We start from the raw sequence: 23,276 nt of genomic DNA, 5'->3' as shown, positions 1-23,276 counted from the left end.
TTCTTCCTCTTCACTCACCCTCCCACCCCCTCCAGATTGCAGGACTTAGCTATTATACAGCCACACATGCATTGACCCTGTTTTATTTCACACTATGATGCACATTACAACATGCACTGAACATTGCCAAAGTATTGATTGCTTCATCCCCGCTAAGTGTAAACTCAACGATACCTTCTTGCTATTTAATGCAGTGAGATGTTGTGTAGTATAGTTAGCTTTGTTTTAATTCATAGAGCAATGTCTTAACTGGTTTTTTTTCTTTGCTAACAGCCCACATCTAGTGCCCAAACAGCCCCTACCCCAAGCTGCAGCCCATGCCTCCAGTTATTTATTGTTAAGCATGTATACACTTCATGATTGAGTCTTAAATAGGGCAATGGCCTATGCCCAGCAATTCAAAACAACTAAGCAAAGCACAAGAGACAGAGATAAGTCATCTCACAATCAGCAGATCGAAGCTCTGCAATCTTGTTACATCCAGACGTGAATGGTGGGAGACGATTCAACAACTAATTGTTGGAGGCTCCAAGAATATGCCCATCTTCAAGATGCCATGCAACAGCTTGAACATGCATAGGAAGGAACTGCAAATACTGGTTTAAATTGAAGACACAAAAAGCTGGAGTAACTCAGCAGGTCAGTGGGTTAGCTTACAACCCAGTGGTATGAATATTAATTTCTTTAACTTCAAGGAAACTCTTGCATCCCCTCTCTCTCCGTCCTTTCCCCACTCAAGCCGTTGTACTAGGTTCAAAGTTGGCTTGTTGAGTCTCAGTGTCTGCAACTCATTTTCACCTAGCCCACAGCCAACAATGGCCTGTTTCCTTTATCATCGTTACTTTTTTGCATATCTTTCATTCATTTGTTCGATATCTCTATATCACCGTCTATATCTCACATTTCCTTTTCCCCTGACTCTCAGTCTGAAGAAGGGTCCCAACCCAAAACGTTACCTATTGCTTTTCTCCAGAGTTGCTGTCTCGTCTGCTAAGTTACTCCAGCACTTTGTGTCTATCAACGGCTTGAACATGCTCCATTTCCTCTCTTCCTCTCCTCCTTCCCAGATCTCCCTCTATCTTTCTGTCTCCACCTATATCCTTCCTTTGCCCCGCCCCCTGACATCAGTCTGAAGGGTCTCGACCCGAAACGTCACCCATTCCTTCTCTCCCGAGATGCTGCCTGACCTGCTGAGTTACTCCAGCATTTTGTGAATAAATACCTCCATTTCAAAAAGATCACAGCTCATCTAATTCACGTAGATTCTAGCCTTTCTCTTCCATTTTCTCATCAAAATCTATCAATCCTAATTAATATACTCAACATAGGAGCATCAGGTGTCATCTGAGGCAGAGTGTAGGATCTTCTTTCTATTTCAGCACCAAATAGCCAACCATTTAACTTGAGATGACCACCCATAGGTTCTGGACTCTATACACATTGTGTGTCACTTCTCCATACCCATTTCAGCAGAGAAAGAAATTCTATAAAATCACAGAATTATCCAGGAACAAAAGTAATCGATCCTGGAAAGTGTCAATACATTAAATATAGCGAAGATACTTGGGGGGATGGAAACTAAAAAATCTACAATTGGAAATTATTTTCAATCTAAGAATACTGATATCATTTGCAAGATAACTGTATTTCAAGGTATGAAGTAAAGACAAACATGGAATTAAGTTCAATTTTGATGAATGGCTGGGCCAGCTTCAGGAGTGGAATAGCCTCTTCTCATTCAAGGATCCTAAAAGTCAAATCTTCCCTTCACTTTTCCCTTTTAGATACAGGTAGACCTCCTGTTTGTTAAGTGATTCAAATTTTGTATGTAATTGTTAATATTTCAGTGGTTTATTTTTCACGTTTTACATTATGTTGGTTAGAAAATTGGGGACGTTCACAAGCAAGATGTCCGATATTAGTGGCTGGAAATTCAGCTAGCAGTACTTACAGCTTTAGCAAAGACCCCCATGAGCTCTGGAAACTGGTGTGTGAGAAGTGCCAACATCGCGGTGAATGAACACAGCCCTGCTGTGAACAGGATGAAGAATGGCAGCTCCTTCTTCGGATATACTGAAACTTCATGGAAAGCTGGAAAGGCAGAAACAAAACAAAAAGTCATTCATTTTAAAAATGCATTATAACTGTTTCTGAGTAATAAATTCTCTTTAGAAAAAAAAGATGAGGCTGAGTAACATTGACAGGGCTTCAGTTACTGCCCATTTCTAATTACTAAGAGAAGACTAGGATGGGCTCTCTCCATGAACTAGCTTTTCCCTTGTGCTAATCATGAGCAGGTCTAACCCATAAACAATCAATAAATATTTTTAAATTATTTCAACTAACAACTATTGCTTTTTGTGGGGGAGTGGGCCATATTTCCAACTACCTGTACCTGGAGCATGTTTCTTCAATGACCTACTTCTGATTTTATGACATTTTGCCTTGAAAAATTTACCCTAGAAATTCCTTTCAAAATCTTAAAATAAAACCTCAGTCAAACAATCTGTTAATATTTTATATTGCAGAGAATACAGGCTATTTGTATGCAATTTCTGGTCGAAACCTAAGCCTTGGATCACTGATATGCTGTAAATCTGCAGCGCCCTTTCTCAAGGCCAACTTATCTTCTCTAGAACTGCGCACAATATTCCTGTTTAATATTCACTGTGCACAATATTCCACTCAACAAAATGGTAACAAAACTTCCTCCACTTTATTTTCTCGTCTTCTAGATATAAAGGCTAACATTCTACCACCATTGTTCATAAATTTAGTTGAGTTTAGTTTGGGTTCAGGGATACAGCAGGGAAACATATCATCCACCAACATTTCCGTCACCTACAACGGGACCCCACCACTGGCCATATCTTCCCATCCCCTCTCCTCTCTGCGTTCCGCAGAGACCGTTCCCTCCGTAACTCCCTGGTCCACTCGTCCCTTCCTACCCAAACCCTAACCCCGGGCACTTTCCCTTGCAACCGCACGAGATGCAACACCTGTCCCTTTACCTCTCCCCTCAACTCCATCAAAGGACCCAAACAGTCTTTCCAGGTGAGACAGAGGTTCACCTGCACCTCCTCCAACCTCATCTATTGCATCCGCTGCTCTAGATGTCAACTTATTTATATCGGCGAAACCAAGCGCAGGCTCGGCGATCGCTTCGCTGAACACCTGCGCTCGGTCCGCATTAACGCAACTGATCTCCCGGTGGCCCAGCACTTTAACTCCCCCTCCCATTCCCAGTCTGACCTCTCTGTCATGGGCCTCCTCCAGTGCCATAGTGAGGCCCGCCGGAAATTGGAGCAGCAGCACCTCATATTTCGCCTGGGCAGTTTGCAGCCCGGTGGTATGAACGTCGACTTCTCCAACTTCAGATAGCTCCTCTGTCCCTCCCTTCCCCTCCTCCTTCCCAGATCTCCCTCTATCTTCCTGTCTCCACCTATATCCTTCCTTTGTCCCACCCCCGACATCAGTCTGAAGAAGGGTCTCGACCCGAAACGTCACCCATTCCTTCTCTCCCGAGATGCTGCCTGACCTGCTGAGTTACTCCAGCATTTTGTGAATAAATCGATTTGTACCAGCATCTGCAGTTATTTTCTTATACAGCAGGGAAACAGGCTCTTCAGCCCACCGAGTCCACATTGATCATCCATCGCATAGTCACACCAGTACTATGATATCCCACTTTCTTCTCCACTCCCTATGGCCAATTACCCTACAAATCCGCAAGTCTTTGGGACGTGGGAGGAAACCAGAGCATTCGGAGGAAACCCACGTGGTCACAGGGAGAATGTGCGATCTCCACACACAGCACCCGAGGTCAGGATCAAACCCGGGCCACCGGCACGGTGAGGCAGCAGCAATACAAGCTGCACCACTGTGCCAGGTAATGAAGAAATAGAGTTGGCTGGGTTATTTATTAGCCACTTGCAAAGTAATGTTTTAGGAAGGCATTCACATTCAGTCTGATGAAGGTAGTCTTACTTATTTCCAGTTTCTTCTGACAAGAGACTGGGAAGAAGTCCTCCTGGTTCCATAATTCACAAATGGGACACTAATTCAAACAACATGTGCAGCACAGTGGTGCACAGTGCTGCTGCCTCACAGTGCCAGAGATCCAGGTTCAATCCTGACTACGGATGCTATCTGTGTGGAGTTTGTACGTTTTCCCTGTGTCTCCATGGTTTTCTCCGGGTGCTCCAGTTTCCTCCCACATCTCAAAGACGTGCAGGTTGTAGGTTAATTGGCTTCTATAAATTGCCCCTAGTGTATAGGACATAGAACTAGTGTGCTGGTGATGGTCGGCATTGACTCTGTGGGCCGAAGGGCCTGCTTCCATGCCGTATCTCTAAAAAAAAAACATAATTCTGCTATAAATTGTTCATCGGAAATGCACTTTTCTGAATTGCAATGGTATTCACATTGATTGCTTTTGTAAAGGTTAGGTCATAAAAACAGATAAGCAATGTCCATTGCAGGATTTAAAAAAAACCTTAATTGCCAAAACTGCCTCACAATGTTGCATTCTGACCTTTCAGGTACCGGATTAAGCACAACTTTAATAAAGGTAAAGAATAGCGTTCCTCTCTATTCGTTGCTATGATTTAAAAAATAAAATCGAAATCAAAACCCTGCTGTGCAGCAGACCATAGTGTTAACATTCTTGGCATAAGCCATTTTCTATGCAAATACAAAAGGATTCCTGGTGTAGCTGTAATCACGTTCTGGTCTGCAGTGCTACCATATCATAATCAGAATCTCCCTGCAGATGGTTGTGGTGGGAGCACAATCAAACAGGAACAAATTGTTTCCATTCCTTTACCCTCTGTTCTAAACAATAAGTCACACACACCTGAAATGCTGACCTGGGTCTTATCTTCCGGATGTTAATGAACCGATTATTTATGTGCAATACCATTAGATTTCTTTCCGGCTCCTTAATTTTCTTTCATTGCAATAAAAGTACCATCTTATAATCTCAAATCAAATTAGAAGTTACCCTTAAAACATTTTTCTTTTCCATTTCTGGCCCAAATATTTCCAGAGAGGCTGAGAAATATTGATGACATTGGTGGGACACCATCTTAAAGCGTGTAGTTAATAGTGGAAGACAATTTTAATTTTTCAACTGCAAGTCGTCGGTCAAAACGACAGGTTTTTGAGAGCAACAAGGTTGCACTTGGCAGATGGGTGAAAGAGTTGGTGAGGGAACAATAGATCACATAGAGTGCCTGGGGAAATGATTGGCATTAAGTACGGGGTGGCTGGTCTGCATAGGGTCTAAGTGGGAAAGGATTTTGGAAACACAGTTTGGAGTTGAGGGGACAGAGGGAAGGTAGAGTTTACCAAGGTTGCTGATGGTCTTCTGTGCCCTGGGGTATGGACCTGGTCATTCAATATTCAAGTACACAGCTACAATTTAAAAATGGACAATTAAAATATTTAAAATAGAAATCTACATTCAAATTTTGCCCCCCCTCCCCCCCCCGTCCACAATCCCACCATATCATGGTATGCTTCCTATCTTTATTTTTTAATCCGCTTTCCCTTCACTGGCTTTTTTCATCCATTGTTTCTTGATACTTTTCCAGGGCCAAGCAAAACAGTGAGCAACAAAGTATTGTCAAGATTCTCAGTTGAAGTAGTCCTAACATGCTTATTTTCTCAAAGAAAATGATCGTATGGCCATAAGGGATAGGAGTAGAATTAGGCCATAAGGCCCATCAAGTCTACACAGTTCTTCAAAATGATAAACTCTTCAAAACAACAGTCATTCAAGATTACTTAATATTCAGACAATTATCTAATAGATGTGGAAGTCTAAGTATCTATGCAGAGAAAAGCATAAACCAAAGCTCACATGAATTAAACTATTTTGTACTTCCTACATTATTAAATTTCCTGAGTACTTCATCAGCAGTAAAGCCTTTGGGATATTGATGTGCTATATAAATGCAGGTTACTTCTCTTATGGTTCAAGGTCTGGCAGGTTAATAATTGACCACAATGATCAATGTTGTAGCTGAATGCAAAAATGCTTCAACACAATTCATATACATCCTTAAGTACCAATCCAGGAAGACACAGAGAGATTATTAGAAGAGAAAATGTCCATTGAAGTTTAAATAGATTTATTTCAGGATGATATAGAATGAGAAGAAGAAATAAAAATGGTAATGTTTATTGAAGTAACAGAGTAGAGGCTTGGAATTGAGATTTTAAGTGTACTAAATTGCTACGGTTGCAAAAAGAGGCTCTTGATTTTTAGAAAGGTAACAAAAGCAGAGATGAGATGCTTTGGTTGTTAAGATCAGAGAAACTGGGCCACCATTCCTCATAGCAGAAAAAGCTGAAGAGCTGAGCAAATGTAAGTTTTCAAAATGATGGGGGTGTTTACAAGTTAAAATCAATTTAAAAAAAATTAACTCCCCGTGCTTGTGAGCAGCCGTAAGACAGTATAGATTTTTAAAATGTACATTCTATTTAGGATATGGAATCCTTGACCTGAGACAATCCTGAAGTAGAAAAGGAAAATTAGTTTTGAAAATGCTTAAACAGGAAGGGGGGATAAAATGTGGTTTTCACAGCTGGCACAGGAAGAAGAGCGTGTCCTCATTCAGTGCTCAACAATTTGATAGTCATGGAGCATCGTGAGCTGTTTTGAAAGGCATTTGACAGGAAAGGATAACATGCAACATTTTTACACATCTGCCCAAATGAAAAACACACCTAACATACTGACCTACAATTTCATTTTCAGTGTTTAAAAGGGCTAATATTAAAACAAAAATGAATGGTAAAAGTGTCAACATGACATTCTCAATTACAAATGTGTCTGCAGTTGCTATTTTTGTGAGTATTGGTATTTTAGAAGAAACGGGGGATAGTGGTATCAGATGCCATGATTTTCTTTACAAGAACTAATGTCTTCCTTCAGCCATCGTGGTTATAGCGATGAGCAGTGAAGGCAGGTCATAAAGATGTATTTAAGAATAAGCAATAAAAGAGGGGAAAGAAACGAATGATGTGCTGAGATAGTGAGATGAAATCAATTGGGAGGAAGATCTTTTGGGACAATGACCAGTTGAGTCAAATGGCTACTTTCTGTGCATTAAATTCAACATAAGCTGATGAGAGTGCATTTGGCTGACTGGAAGTAGTTCATGAGCGCTGTTAATTGAATTGTAAAGTATTGGTGCTGTGTTTTGTTTTTCATTCTGGTTCAACAACCAGATTCCAAAATTATTCTTTCTAAGCAATGAGATCATCTTCTTAATCAACTGACTATATGACCCCAATGTCTCAGGTAGGAAATTACTTTCTGTCATTCCATCATCTGTTCAGAAATGGGAAATGCGTCCCCCTTGAAATGTTATTGCAAATGACTCTGAAGGTCATACGCAGTCACTCAAAAAGCGCCATTAGACAGACGAGCACATGCACACGAGCGCGCACACACACACACGCATGCACACTCACACGTACACGCCGTAATATACAACCCCTTGAACACTGAAGCTGTAGCAAATACAGTGCATGCTTAATACAGAAAGTACTGATTTCCTACAGCATGTACCTGTGCCCTGAAGCATTTCCTTTACAAACACCCAGTTCCCAGACTGATAAGGCACAGCTTTTAAGCTTCATAATCATACATTAAGCCTTTAAAATAACTTAACAAGCCTTTAAAATTACAAAAAGGGCACCTGAATTTGCCTTTACTCATTTAGTGATTAAAATGTTCACTTAACCAAGCATTATTTTACATTTATTTACTCAACAGTAAACCCAAAAACCCTTTTTACTGCTGCAGTATGCCAAGAATTTTCAATGGGAATTGTCTCGACATTTTTTTTTAACTTAATCACTGAAGAAAAATTCAAAGCTAAACCTGCAAATGTGATTGTGGAAACTTCTATTTTCAGTCATTTTCTTCAGAATCTGATAAATAACTTAAAACAATTTAAAATTTCTAAAGTCTCATGTCCTTTCATGCAGTTCATCCCAGAGCTATACAGAGCAAGGGAAGGGTGGACCAAATGTCGAGAGAGGGGAAAGTGAAGGTGAGTGGACAAAAGGAAGACCGAATAGAAAGCTGGGAGGTAGAAAAGCGGAGAGAGTCAGCGACGGATTTGGGGCTATAATGTTTAAAGATGTGCCGGTGGTACAGTGGATTTGATGCACTGCACACTTCTCAGATGCACAAAATGGATGCTGGACCAAAGCGATCTAAAGATACATGTACAATTTGTTGTAAGTGGCTAGCTAGGTTGAGAAAGTAATTATAAAAGCATGCAGGATCTAGATTCCACACATAGAGTATGATGGTGTATGTGGACTTTCAAAAGATAGTCATAAAATCATAGAGTCATATGGTGTGGAAACAGGCCCTTTGGCCCAATCTGCTCACACCGACCAACAAGTCCCATCTACACTAGTCCCATCTGCCTGCGTTTGGCACATAGCCCTCTAAACCTGTCCTATCCATGTATCTGCCCAAATGTTTCTTAAACGTTGCAATAGTACAAGCCTCAACCCCCTTTGTGTGAAACCTCTCGGGTTCCTATTAATTTTTTCCCTCCTCACCTTAAACCTATGTCCTCTGCTTCTCGATTCCCCTACTCTGGGCAAGAGACTGTGTGGCTACCCGATCTATTCCTCCCATGGTTTTGGACACCTCTATAAGTTCACCCCTCATCCTCCTGTGCTCCAAGGAATTCAGTCGTAGCCTCTCCTTATAGTTCAGGCCCTTGAGTCCTGGCAACATCCTCGTAAATCTTCTCCACGCCCTTTCCAGCTTAACAACATCTTTCCTGTAGCATGGTGCCCAGAACTAAACACACCAGCTGTTCTGTTCTAAATGCGGCCTCAACAACGTCTTGTATAACTGCAACATGACCTCCCAATACACAGACTAATGAAGGCCAATGTGTCAAAAGCCTTTTTGACCATCCTATCTAACTACAATCCACTTTCAACAAACTATGTACCTGTACTCTTAAGTACCACAAAATGCTGGAGTAACTCAGCGGGTCAGGCAGCATCTCAGGAGAGAAGGAATGGGCGATGTTTCGGGTCGAGACTCTTCTTCAGACTGTACTCTTAGATCCCTCTGCTCTACACCACTCCCCCGAGCCCTGCCATTCACTGTGTAGGTCCTGCCCACGTTAGCCTTACCAAAATGCAACAACTCACAATTCTCTGTATTAAAATCCATCAACCATTCCTCAGCCCACCTGCTCAACCGACCAAGATCCTGCAGCAATTTTTGACAACCATCTTCATTATCTACAATCCCACTCACCTTTGTGTCATCCGCAAACTTGCTAATCATGCCATGTACATTCTCATCCAAATCATTGATACAGATGACAAACAGCAACAGGCCCTACAGCAAACCCTGAGGCACACCACTAGTCCACCAGTCTGAAAAGCTACTTTTCACCATCACCCTCTGCTTTCCACCATGAAACCAATTTTCTATCCATTCAGCTATCTTTCCTTGGATCCCATGGCATCTAACCTTCCAGAGCAGCCTACCATGCGGAACCTTTGTCAAATGCCTTGCTGAAATCCATATATACGTCAACAGTTCTGCCTTCATCAATCTTTTTGGTCACATCATCAAAAAAATGTTTGATAAAGCTGTATAATAAGCCTGTGATACGGTTGAAGTAAATGAAATAAAACTGAATGGAGAGTTGTTCCCAAGGAATAAAAGGGATTATAGGTGTGTGGATTAAATATGGCTAAGTAACAGTAGACGGAACGTAGAATTAAAGTTTTTTTTGCTCAGTTTAGTTTAGAGATACAGTATGAAACAGACCCCTTGGCAAACCAGGTCCATGGCGGCCATCAATAACCTGTTCACACTAGTTGTATGTAATTCCACTTTTTCGGACCCACTTTCTACACATCAGGGACACTTTTACAGAGGCCAATTAACCTACAAAGCCACACAACTTTGCAATAGACAATAGATAATAGACAATAGGTGCTTGAGGAGGCCATTCGGCCCTTCGAGCCAGCACCGCCATTCACCATGATCATGGCTGATCATGCACAATCAGTAGCCCGTTCCTGCCTTCTCCCCATATCTCTTTGACTCCACTATCATTAAGAGCTCTATCTAACTCTCTCTTGAAAGCATCCAGAGAATTGGCCTCCACTGCCTTCTGAGGCAGAGAATTCCACAGCTTCACAGCTTTGAGTGAAAAAGTGTTTCCTCATCTCCGTTCTAAATGGCCTACCCCTTATTTTTAAACTCTGGCCCCTGGTTCGGGACTCCCCCAACATCGGGAACATGTTTCTTGCCTCTTGCGTGTCCAATTCCTTAATAATCTTATATGTTTCAATAAGATCCCCTCTCATCCTTCTAAATTCCAGAGTATACAAGCCCAGTTGCTCCATTCTTTCAACGTACGACAGTCCCGCCATTCCGGGAATTAACCTCGTGAACCTACGCTGCACTCCCACAATAGCAAGAATGTCCTTCCTCAAGTTTGGAGACCAAAACTGCACACAATACTCCAGGTGTGGTCTCACTAGGGCCCTGTTCAACTGCAGAATGACCTCTTTGCTCCTATACTCAACTCCTCTTGTTAAGAAGGCCAACATTCCATTGGCTTTCTTCACTGCCTGCTGTACCTGCATGCTTCTTTTCAGTGACTGATGCACTAGGAAACCCAGATCTCATTGCACTTCCCCTTTTCCTAACTTGACACCATTCAGATAATAATCTGCCTTCCTATTCTTACCACCAAAGTGGATAACCTCACACTTATCCACATTAAACTGCATTTGCCATGCATCTGCCCACTCACACAACCTGTCCAAGTCACCCTGCAACCTCATAGCATCTTCACACTGCCACCCAGCTTTGTGTCATCTGCAAATTTGCTGTTATTTTTAATCCCTTCATCCAAGTCATTGATGTATATTGTAAATAGCTGTAGTCCCAGCACCGAGCCTTGCGGTACCCCACTAGTCACTGCCTGCCATTCTGAAAGGGACCCATTTATCCCTACTCTTTGTTTCCTGTCTGCCAACCAGTTTTCTATCCATGTCAGTACCCTACCCCCAATACCACGTGCTCTAATTTTGCCCACTAATCTCCTATGTGGGACCTTGTCGAAGGCTTTCTGAATGTGGGAGGCCGATGTGGGAGAACGTGCAAACTCCACACAGACAGTACCCGAGACAAGGATCAAACCCAGGTCTCTGGCCCTGTGAGGCAACAGTTCTACTAGCAACGCCACTGCTTGGACAGTCGGGGTTGATAATGGGACCTTTGCTTTTCACCATCGATATTAATGACTTGGATTTGAGTGTACAGGAGAAAGGTTGCAAGACTGAAGATGACATTAAACTTGGAGATGTAGACTTCATGGGAAAACAGACAGAGTCGAATGGGCTGATAGGTGACTCGCGAAATTTAATGTTGAGAAATCTGAAGTGTTACATTTTGGCAGGGAGAATGGGAAGAGGCAATATATTCTGAAGTGCAAAATTCTGAATGGGTAACAAGAACAGGGAACAAACTGGGCAAATAATTTGTACATAGCACAGCAAAAAAGATGAATGATCAATGCATCTTTTTTGGTTCATAAATAAAACACTATGGATTCTGAAAATCTAACATAAAAACAAAAAAATTGCTGGAAATTTTCAGCCTTCCAGGCAGCATCTGTGAAGCGAGTAATTTCAGGTCATTAACCCAAAACATTAACAATTTCTCTCTTCACTGATGCTAGTTTTATTTTGAACATACTGTGCTTATTTGTTTGTTGTGTTGATCAGGGATTAAATGCTGTTCAAGATAGTGGGAATTCCCACAACATGCAGCCTTATTGCCTTTTGTTCACTGATAAACCAAACAGATACAATTCAATATTATCCAAAAGAAGACACATCCAACATAGGACAGCCTCAAAACAACATTCGGAGCATATTCGAGGACTGCGGAAAAGAACGATTAAGTATTTTCACAAGTGGGGACGAAAGGTTATAGGAGTCCAAGTAAGAGACAGTTTGCAGTGAATAGACGCAATCCCATTGAAAGAGAGAATAGAATGAGAAAGGAATGAATCAGGTCAGCAGCTACAGGTTAGGAATGGCACAGAGAGAGAGAGAAAGAACATGGTAGCATTTTATTACTTTATTAAAACATAACTTTTCTGAAAAACCTTATTCAAGATTCTACTAAATTATAGAAAAAAAGCAAAAAATCTTCATCAAGGTATAAAAAGTTGAATCATAAAACGTACATGGCAATAACTCGCGGTCTGCTGTTTCTGTGCAGCTGGGATATGGATAGAAAAGATGACCTTTCTCCAAGGGATATGGGATCATTCGAAAAGCTGAAAGTAGAACAGTAACATAGATAAGATACACAGTATTCAGTATAATAAACCACAGATGTTTCTGCAATGCCACAATCTCCAGTGTGAATGTTTCTCTTCTTGTGAGATACTGGGTATTAACAATCAATGAAAAAAGGATCTGGTTTTACACAACTGACCATCAGACAAGGTAAACTTGATGTATGCCATGTGTGTTTATGAATAATTGAACATACACTGTCTATACAACTTGATGCAATCAAGGAACCAATCACAATACCAAAGTCAGTTATGCACACTTTAATTTTATCTTTGTTCGTGTTATCCTGCAATCTTATCATGAACCAGAGCTGTGTAGTGTAGAGCAGTAAGATTTATCTCAAGCCAAAGTTTATCCAGCCTGCAGGAGAATTTCACCTCGCTTCAAGATTTCAAACATCCCTCTGAAAAGCTGACTGAAGATACCATCACAGGAAAACAGTGTAGAGTATAGAATGAAAAGCATTGCTTTCAGGCAATAATCTGGACGGACTGCACCTATCATCATCTCTTCCTCTAGTTATAGCCACTCTTGGGTACCAATTATATTTTGGATATTATATAACGTATGAAGGAAAAGGAGAAGCAGAGGAAGACGGAGGGTTAGAGTTGGAATGGAGGAAGAGAAGAGTGCCATAAATGACGTAGACGGTTGGAAAGGAGCAATGTGAAATACGCACACGAAGAAAGACATAAATGACAGTAATAATGGTATGGGTGTCAAATAAACAAAATTAAAACAAAATTGGAGTTTAGTTTATTGTCATGTGTACGGTGAAAAGCTTTTGTTGACTGATAATCAGTCTGCGGAAAGACAATACATGATTACAATCGAGTCATCCACAGTGCACAGAAACATGATAAAGGGAATAGCGTGAATAATGTTAAGTGCAACATAAAGTTAGTAAAGTCCACTTCGGGTCCCAGGAGTTGGAGAATGGACAGATCTGAGAGGAGATTAAAAAGATCATAGTTAAAGTAAGCAATGTAGGAGGAGAGATTTAAAAGAGTGGAGCAATTGTAATGCGTGATTGCAGATCCACTTCTGTGACTAAGAGTCGCCTGGGCTGGGCTCCATCTTGGAGTAGGAAGGACCCGATCCAACTTTCCAATTTAATAATTCATTGGTTGAAAGATACAGGATAGAAACAAGCCCTTCAGCCCAGTGAGACCACACAAACCATAGATTACCCATTCACACTAGTTCTACGTTATCCCTCTCTTGCATCCCACTCCCAACATACATTGGGTAATTTACAGAGGCCAATTAACCTACAAACCCATATGTCTTTGGGATGTGGGAGGAAACTGATGCACCCTGAGGAAACCCAGGCAGTCACTGGGAGATTGTGCAAACTCCACATTGACAGCACCCGAGGTCAGGATCAAATCCTGGTCTCTGGCGCTGTGAAGCAGCAGCTCTACCCGCTGCGCCACTGTTGTCCAACCAATTAGATACAGCCCATTCTTTAATTGCAGCACACAGATCTGGCTCCAAACGTTCACCAGCAAATCAGGTTAACTAAATGATATGTGTCAACAAGGTAAGAGTAGACAGAGTTGGAGATAGTATACTGGCATGGATTGAAAAGCTGATTATTAACAGAAAGAAAGAGTAAGAATAGAAGGATCTTTCCCAAGTTGGCAGACTGTAACTAGTGGGGTACCCCAGGAACTCATGCTTGTGGCCTTGCTACTCACAATCCAGATTAATAATTCATCTTAGGAGATCAAATGTCATACTTACAAAATTGATGATGATATAAACCAGTTTGTGTGTGGAGAGTTGGGAAGAGGCTGAAAATAGGTTCAAGACGATATAGAGAAGCTGAATGAGTGGGTAAGAACATGACAGATGCAATGTATGTGGAAAAGCATAAAGCGACTTACTTTCATAAACAAAAAGGCTGAAAATTCATTTTTAAATGGTGAAATTGGGTAATCTTGATGTTTAAGAGTACCAAGTATCCTCACATACTAGTCACTGAAAGTATATTTTGGTGTACACTATGAGGACAGAGGTTGTCTTTGAGCAATAGTGTTCAGCCTTAGTGAGAGAGAACATGGAGTATTTTGTAGTTTTGGTTTACTTTCCTAAAAAAGGATACACCTGCCATAGATGAAAATTAGTGAAGATCCATTAAATTGGCACTTGGGATGAATTGTTTGCTGTTCGGGGTGAGATTGAATAGAAAAGGCTTGCATCCTTTACATTTAGAAAAATGGGAGATGATCTTACTGAAACGTACAAAATACAGAGAGAATGTTTCCCTGGCTGAGACATCCAAACCAGGATTGCAATCCAAAATATGGGGTGGGCCATTTAGGATTGAGATGAGGAGAAATTTCTTCACACAAAGGATGGTGAACACTTGTAACTCTCTACCCCAGAAGGCTCTGGTGACCCAGTCCCCGAGTGCATACAAAATGGAGATTGATAGATTTCTGGATTTTAAGGGGATAGTGCAGGGAAATAGCACTAAGGTGAAGGTCAAATGGCCAACATCTCTCCTATTGCTCACATTCTTATGTTTTTAATGTGCTCTAAATCCCTGATCACAGGTTAATTTTCCAAGCATAGTTCTAAGGAACCACAGGTAAACAACTCATACATCACGTGTAGTTCTGTAGATCATCAAAACCTGTGGATCACAACAGTAACTGTAGCCTAATTTGTCCTTTCACGTTGCTTTGGCAGTTAGACCCCACACGTACACGCTGCCTTTGCCTCTCCAACATGATAGATAGGCCATTCAACCTCTCAAATTTGTTGAAACATTCAGTAAGATCTTGACTGATTCAGTTAAAACTTCAAACAATATTTAAATCTATCCCACTGTAACCCATGCTAATTCAGAATATATCTACCTCTGCCGTAAACTATTCAACGTTCTGCTTCCAACGCCATTTAAGAATAGATTCCAAACTCCAAGATCAGATTTATTTTTTTGCCGCATCTGTCTTCAATCGAGAACTCCTTAATTTAAAATAGGGATTCCTGGTTCCAGTTTTTCCAGGAGGAAATATACTCACAATATCTACGTCAAAATGGCTCTGGATCTTACATTTCAGTCAAGTCCCGACTCGCTTCTATGGTTGAATGGATTGGAGCTTCACCTGTTCAACTTATCCTCATAAATCAATGGATATAGGCACAACATGCTGAAGTAACTCAGCGGGACAAGCAGCATCTCTGGAGAGAAGGAATGGGTGACGTTTTGACAGATCAAAGAAGCTGTTGATCAAGGAAATGGAGAATGGTTCATTGATAGCTGAGGGGAAGGATCTCGACCCAAAATGTCACCCAATTCTTCTCCCCAGAGATGCTGCCTGTCCTGCTGTGTTACTCCAACATTTTGTGTCTATCTTCGGTGTAAACCTGCATTTGCTGTTTATTCTTACTCATAAATCTGAAATTGCTCTCTCCAATCTCATTATTGAGTTAGTTCTTCTCCAGTTGCACCAGGTCTCCATTCTCACGATCTCAATATTAATGGCCTACTCTGCCAACAGCTATGAAATGCAGATGAGAAGGCAAGCTTTTCAAACTGTGTGATCTGATCACCGTGTATTTCCAGAATGTAGGCACAAATTGCTGGAGTAACTCAGCGGGTCAGGCATCATCTCGGGAGAGAAGAAAGGGGTGATGTTTCGGGTCGAGACCCTTCTTCAGTCTGAAGAAGGATCTCGACCCGAAACGTCACCCATTCCTTCTCTCCCGAGATGCTGCCTGACCCGCTGAGTTACTCCAGCAATTTGAGCCTACCTTTGATTTGAACCAGATCTGCAGTTTTTTTCCTACTGCCAGAATGTACTGTTTTAAGGTCGGAGCTCTGAGTCATTGAAATCCACTGAGTCATGTGGGAAGAAGACAGTTGCGAAGGTATTCTGGGCAGGCTCAAGAAATGTGTGCTCTCCTGGAACTCAGGTTCCTATATTTTGGTGTGACTTATACACGAGATCTGATAGTACATCGCTGTGGAGAACTCAGACTTTCAATAGAATGTTAGCATTTATACTAAAACATTACATTGTTGACGCATCAATGTTTTCAGAAAGCAGGGCAAGGCAGCCTTATGACTAATGGTAAATTTTTGCCTGTTAATTTTCCGAAAGACAACTTGGGACGTTTGTCACATGAAATTGTTATTCCCACTATCTGATGTTCCATGTTCAGTTAAGTAACTAAAATGGAGGAACATTCAAGACCACCCAACTAAAGAAATATAAGGTGAAGCTATTAAGTTACGGCCCACTTCAAATAAACATATCAATGTTCAACCTGAACAGTGGAGAAGCTAGGAACGAAAGCAAGACTTCTGTCTGATGATCACGCCTTGTCCACGAGCTCATCGAAAATACTTGAGTGTTATCCTAGACAAAACTTCCACGTTGCCAGGTGGGCACTTCACAGGGATCCTTAAGCACATTCCAACTCAGTGGATTTCAATGCTAACAGTGCCAATGTTAGGGACAAAGACCCATCATTTATTTATTTGCCTCCGTATTCCACAATTTGAGATTTGTAATGGAAAAAATCACATGTGGTTAAAGTGCACATTGTCAGATTTTAATAAAGGCTATTTTTATACATTTTGGTTTCACAACGTAGAACTTTCAGCAGTGTTTATACATAGTCCCCCCATTTCAGGGCACCATAATGTTTGGGGCAGAGCAATGTCATGCAAATTAAAGTAGTCATATTTAGTATTTTGTTGTATATCCTTTGCATGCAATGACCGCTTGAAGTCTGCGATTCATGGACATCACCAGTTGTTGGTTGTCTTCTCTAGTGATGCTCTGCCAGGCCTGTATTGCAGTCATCTTTAGTTAATGCTTGTTTTGGGGGCTGGTCCCCTTCAGTTTTTTCTTCATATAAAGGCATGCTCAATTGGGTTCAGATCAGGTGATTGACTTGGCCACTCAAGAATTGACCATTTTCTTGCTTTGAAAAACTCCTTTGTTTCTTTAGCAGTATGTTTAGGATCGCTGTCTTGCTGTAGAATGAACTGCCGGCCAATGGGTTTTGAGGCATTTGTTTGAACTTGAGCAGATATGATGTGTCTATACACTTCAGAATTCATTATGCTACGGCCATCAGCAGTTGTGTAAGAAAATAACTGCAGATGCTGGTACAAATCGAAGGTATTTATTCACAAAATGCTGGAGTAACTCAGCAGGTCAGGCAGCATCTCAGGAGAGAAGGAGTGGGTGACGTTTCGGGTCGAGACCCTTCTTCAGACATTTGTAGCCATCAGCAGTTGTATCATCAATGAAGATAAGTGAGCCAGTGCCTTCAGCAGCCCAAGTCCAAGCCATAACACCCCCACCACTGTGTTTCACAGATGAGGTGGTATGCTTTGGATCTTGGGCACTTCCTTCTCTTCTCCATACTTTGCTCTTGCCATCACTCAGATATAAGTTAATCTTCGTCTCATCTGTCCACAAGACCTTTTTCCAGAACTATGGTTGCTCTTTTAAGTACTTCTTGGCAAACTGTAACCTGGCCATCCCATTTTTGCAGCTAACCAGTGGTTTGCATCTTGCAGTGTAACCTCTGTATTTCTGTTCATGAAGTCTTCTGCGGACAGTGGTCATTGACAAATCCACACCTGACTCCTAAAGAGTGTTTCTGATCTGTCGGACAGGTGTTTGGGCATTTTCCTTTAATAAAGAGAGAATTCTTCTGTCATCAGTTGTGGAGGTCTTCCTTGGCCTGCCAGTCCCTTTGCGATTAGTAAACTCCCGAGTGCTCTCTTTCTTCTTAATGATGTTCCAAACAATTGATTTTGGTAAGCCTAAGATTTGGCTGATGTCTCTAACAGTTTCATTCTTCTTTCTCAGTCTCATAATGGCTTCTTTGACTTTCATTGGCACGACTTTGGTCCACATGTTGATAAACTGCAGTAAAAGTTTCCAAAGGTGATGGAAAGACTGGAGGAAAGACTGGGTGCCGAGAGCTCTCTTATACCTGCATCAAGGAGGCAATTAAACACACATGAGCAATTACAAACACCTGTGAAGCCATGTCTCCCAAACATTATGGTGCCCTGAAATAGGGGGACGATGTATGAACACAGAGGTTGAATGGCTGTAATTTCTACATGGTGAAACCAAAATGTATAAAAATACCCTTTAATAAAATCTGACAATGTGCACTTTAACCACATGTGATTTTGTTTCTATTACAAAACTCAAATTGTGGAATACAGTGGCAAATAAATAAATGATGGGTCTTTGTCCCAATCATTATGGAAGGCACTGTAGATCACGTTATTCCGCCTGCCATTCACAGTGATCCCAACATCCTTCATGAGATAAAGAGATAAACAAAAAGTTACAGGTGACTATCCACTCCTCTGATCATAAAGACTTTGCAAAATCACCATTAAAATATTTTAAATCGTGGGAAACAGCAGCCAATGAACATGCCTTGGTCATAGATGGAGGTAAACATGAAAATATCAAAAGCTGGGAACAAATATCTAATGGTTGGTCCTATTGGAGATTATTGGCTTCTCCCTCTCCTTAAGACATTGGACAACTCCAAATAGACTTTGTGGAGAATAAAGATGATGTGGCCATCTGCCCCATAAATAGAAGACAATCCAAAATGCACTGCGGCCATGACTCCCATTTCATGGATCACATCACACATTGAAATTCATTGTAGAGTCATTCCACTTCTGCACTTGGCATCACAGGATGCCACTGAATGGATTGACTGACTGGACACCCCAGTACAAGCTTTCCATGTCAAATGAACAACAACCATAGGTTTCAGGAGGATCTCACATGCAGGCAGGGAAAGATTTATGAAGTAGATTCCATTACATTGGGGGGGGGGGGGTGGCTGAAAGGACTGCCCCAAATGAAGAGGTTGGGGAAAAGGAATGTACAGTATATTGGAGTTCAGAGAAAAGATGGGAAAAGGATTACAATCATATATTAAGTTGCAGAGATAGGAAGAACAAAACTACAGAGGCATTTATGTGTAATGAAGAGACCTCAGAGATGCTGGGGGAACAGAAGCCACTGTAGGTCATAAAATAAAATGAGAGGTCACTTTCTGATGCTGATTGCTGATTGACTTGATGTACTTAAGATAGACGCAAAAAGCTGGAGTGACTCAGCGGGTCAGACAGCATATCTGGAGAAAAGGAATAGGTGACATTTCGGGTCGAGACCCTTCTTTAGGCCTCAGAGACTTCAGTCTGAAGAAGGGTCTCGACCCAAAACCTCACCTATTCCTTTTCTCCAGTGATGCTGTCTGACCCGCTGAGTTACTCCAGCTTTTTGTGTTTATCTTCGGTTTAAACCGGCATCTGCAGTCCCTTCCTACATATCTCGACGGTGTACATTTTCTGTTAAGGCCTGGTTTACTCTGGTGTTGATTGGATTCATGCAACTCAGTATTGGGAATAAAAAAGGGGGGTCTCAGAGGCAGGTAGAGGAGAAATTTAGGAAGTGGTTTTCACACCAGGGGGTGTAGTAGGTTAAAAGGACAGTCCAAAAGGTTGAGGAGAAAGGGAAGAGAGAATGCGTATTATATAGAAGTTACAAGAAAGGATAGAGGATTGCAGATATGTATAAAGAGTAAACAAGAATCAAATTTTCAATTTTCAAATCAAACCCAGTTAATATGTTAACTCATAATATTGTTGCAAAATCTATGGACATATTATCTAGCAGTTTACCATAGAGGAAAATTATACATTTAAATTTCCTAAATAGGCTGGGAAAAACATATAACTGCACTTGTCTCAACTGAACAGATATCAATTCCTACTAATTCATGTGTACATAACAAAACTCTAACAAATCCATTGCTCATATAATGCATCTGCTAGCACATGCTAAAAACATCCCAATAAAACTAATCCATTCGAAAGAAATCCTTTGAGTGTTTTTTAACAGCTGTTGATTAGCGGTCATTAGGATTAAGAAGTAAAGGCAATGAAATTTACATCCTAAAACTAAAGTTCCCCCCAGCCTCCAAGATAATCATCTACTCGCCCATCACCCCACGAGCTAAAATTACCTTCAATCAAGGTTTTGAGGCCCGTGTTTACAGCGCCCTTGGGCTCTGTGTACAGGAAGGAAATAGAAGTGTGTTTATGTGGAGAAGAGTGGATAGGTACTGATGGGATTGCCTGAGTAACAGTGATTTATGGTTATTTGTTTACAAGAAAGGGGATAAGGTGAATGTTTGGAGAGAGGATATAAAAACAGCTTAGGTATTATACCATCACAGTTCTTCCTCTCCTCTCGAAGGCATTTTAGATTTTTAAATGTTTAATATTCTTTCATTTGATATTTATTTTCCCAAATCTGTTACCTCTCTAATAAATCTGAAGTTGACAAAACAAGTCGAACAAGACCCAATTGCATTCTCAGTGGAGGTGATCTTCCCGTTCCCAAGGCCAATGATTATCCTTCAGTCACCATCCCTAAAGTAGCTTATCTGCTCATTTCACTATGTGGGGAACCTAGATGTACTCAAATTAACTGCTGATTCCCACATTCCCACAGTAACATCTCTTCCAAAGTGCCAAAATGTTTCCCAAGTGTTTGAGACATCCTGGGATTATGAAAGATTTTATACTTAAATTAACATACGCGAATCTATGGAGAACTATTCAATCAAAAAGGAACTAAAGGTTCTCTCAGAGAGCTGACCAAATTAATTTCATTGTTCTGGCCAATACCACCAGCTGAATTCTCTCATTTCTGTTTATGGGATTTCACTATGTGCTGAATGACTGCCAAGTTTGTCTGCAGAATAATGGTTAATAGATTTGACACAATTAATTTATGTGATGCACTTGATATTTTGGACATACTACACAAATGCACAACTTTTGCTAATTATTTTCTTCCACACTACGATTAACCAGAAGATAATGGTTTATATGTTGAAAATCCTTCTGTTTGAGTGGTCTTTCCAAGAAGCATTGACAGAGATTGGTGTCCAGGGAACCTTTTTTTCATGCAATATATTTTTAATTATGTATACATCATTGATACGGTTGGCAATTATAAAAGGAGGGTTGTCATGAAAACATCTCACTCCGGAAGATGAATAGAGCCAATTTAGACCATGTCAGGAAAGGGTGACAGACCATGTAAGGAAAGGGTGCTTTCATTAAAGATGATTTGGGCATCACTTTTTTTTTTATGGCTAATTTTACAAACCCCATATTTTATATTTCATTGCTATTAAATCACCTCAAATTCACTGATTGATGCTCTGGGACTCTGGATTATCGCCCAGCTATTAATTCAATAACATAACCACTTCACTCTATACTTTTGTTCCCTATTACAGGTGAACAGTCCCATTGGCAATCTGTTCAGAGGTATCAGACAGGCATATGTAATATTTACCCAACCTCAACAATGGGAGATAGACACAAAATGCTGGAGTAACTCAGCGGGACAGGCAGTTTCTCCGGAGAGAAGGAATGGATGACATTTCGGGTCGAGACCCTTCTTGAGCATTTACTCAGACATCCAAGGGTTCAAATGACAGGATAGGATAACAAAAAAACCCTCTTTATGCACCAGATATTTGCTTGCATATATCTTATATCAGCTGCCCTCCTACAACAGGAGGCGGCACGGTGGCGCAGTGGCAGAGTTGCTGCCTTACAGCGAATATAGCGCCTGAGGCTCAGGTTCCTCCCACACTCCAAAGACGTACAGGTATGTAGGTTAATTGACTGGGTAAAGTGTTTTTTTAAAAATTGTCCCTAGTGTGTGTAGGATAGTGTTAATGTGCGGGGATCGCTGGGCGGCGCGGACTTGGTGGGCCGAAGGGCCTGTTTCCGCGCTGTATCTCTAAATCTAAAATCTAAATAGTTTGTTCACTTGTCTAGGTAACGATATCCAATCAATGAATACACTAGTGTTTGGAGCCAGCCCGTTCAAACGACATCATGACAAAATGTACAACAGTGTTCAATAAACCAAGCAGTACCAAGAGGAGAATTTTGGCGTTGGATAAAGTACAGTTGGGGACTGACCCGCTGAATTACTCCAGCATTTTGTGTCTACCTAAGCAGTATCAAGTGATCACTGATGCTCCTGGATTGTTATTAAACCCAATTATTTCATTTGTGACCGGGGGAAACAACATGCGATCCTCTCTGGTACTCTTGTTCTGAACAATTATTCATAGATTCTTTCAATTGGGTGAGCAATAAGCATTAGCCTTGCCTGGTCACCCATATCCAAAAATCACATTTTTAGAATTCCTTAACAAAACATCAAGTTTGTGTCAAGTTACCAGTTCATGACATCAATTGTTGGAATGGCTTCAGGACCTCAGTTCTGGACATCTATAACCTCCATCTGACTTCTACAGCTCAGCTGGGGATCCATGGGATCTTACAAACATAACCTGCTTTCCTTTTTTAAGCTTCATTCATCTCCAGAATGCTCACTCTGGCTATTTATTTATTCAGAATAAACTGGCTTAAAGAAGTAAATTTATTTTCCAGCAAGGTGTATCATTAACAACATACACTACCCTCCATAATGTTTGGGACAAAGACCCATCGATTATTTATTTGCCTCTGTACTCCACAATTTGAGATTTGTAATAGAAAAAAAATCACATGTGGTTAAAGTGCACATTGTCAGATTTTAATAAAGGCCATTTTTAAACATTTTGGTTTCACCATGTAGAAATTACAGCAGTGTTTATACATAGTCCCCCCATTTCAGGGCACCATAATGTTTGGAACACAGCAATGTCATGTAAATTAAAGTAGTCATGTTCAGTATTTTGTTGCATATCCTTTGCATGCAATGACTGCTTGAAGTCTGCGATTCATGGACATCACCAGTTGCTGGGTGTCTTCTGTGGTGATGCTCAGCGAGGCCTGTATT

At 41.0% G+C, this 23,276-nt stretch overlaps 1 protein-coding gene across 6 annotated transcripts in view; it reads right to left on the bottom strand.

The window, feature by feature from the left end:
- The window catches only part of LOC144605393 (suppressor of tumorigenicity 7 protein homolog), a 144,843-nt gene that overhangs the window by 7,118 nt on the left and 114,449 nt on the right, over positions 1-23,276 (bottom strand). For 4 of the 6 annotated variants that reach the window (XM_078420568.1, XM_078420571.1, XM_078420570.1 and 1 more), the window contains 2 exons: positions 12,270-12,362; positions 1,952-2,091 (listed from right to left, as the gene is read on the bottom strand). In XM_078420568.1, coding sequence (XP_078276694.1) covers positions 1,952-2,091; positions 12,270-12,362 — 233 coding nt within the window. Of the gene's footprint in view, positions 1-1,951; positions 2,092-12,269; positions 12,363-16,955; positions 18,355-23,276 lie in introns of those variants that run through there. The other 2 variants (XM_078420569.1, XM_078420572.1) reach the window with 2 other exon arrangements.

Source organism: Rhinoraja longicauda, chromosome 24, assembly GCF_053455715.1.
Source record: "Rhinoraja longicauda isolate Sanriku21f chromosome 24, sRhiLon1.1, whole genome shotgun sequence".
NCBI lineage: Eukaryota > Metazoa > Chordata > Chondrichthyes > Rajiformes > Arhynchobatidae > Rhinoraja > Rhinoraja longicauda.
The sequence above is the reverse complement of the archived record's forward strand: the minus strand, read 5'-3'. Positions and strand labels throughout refer to the sequence as shown.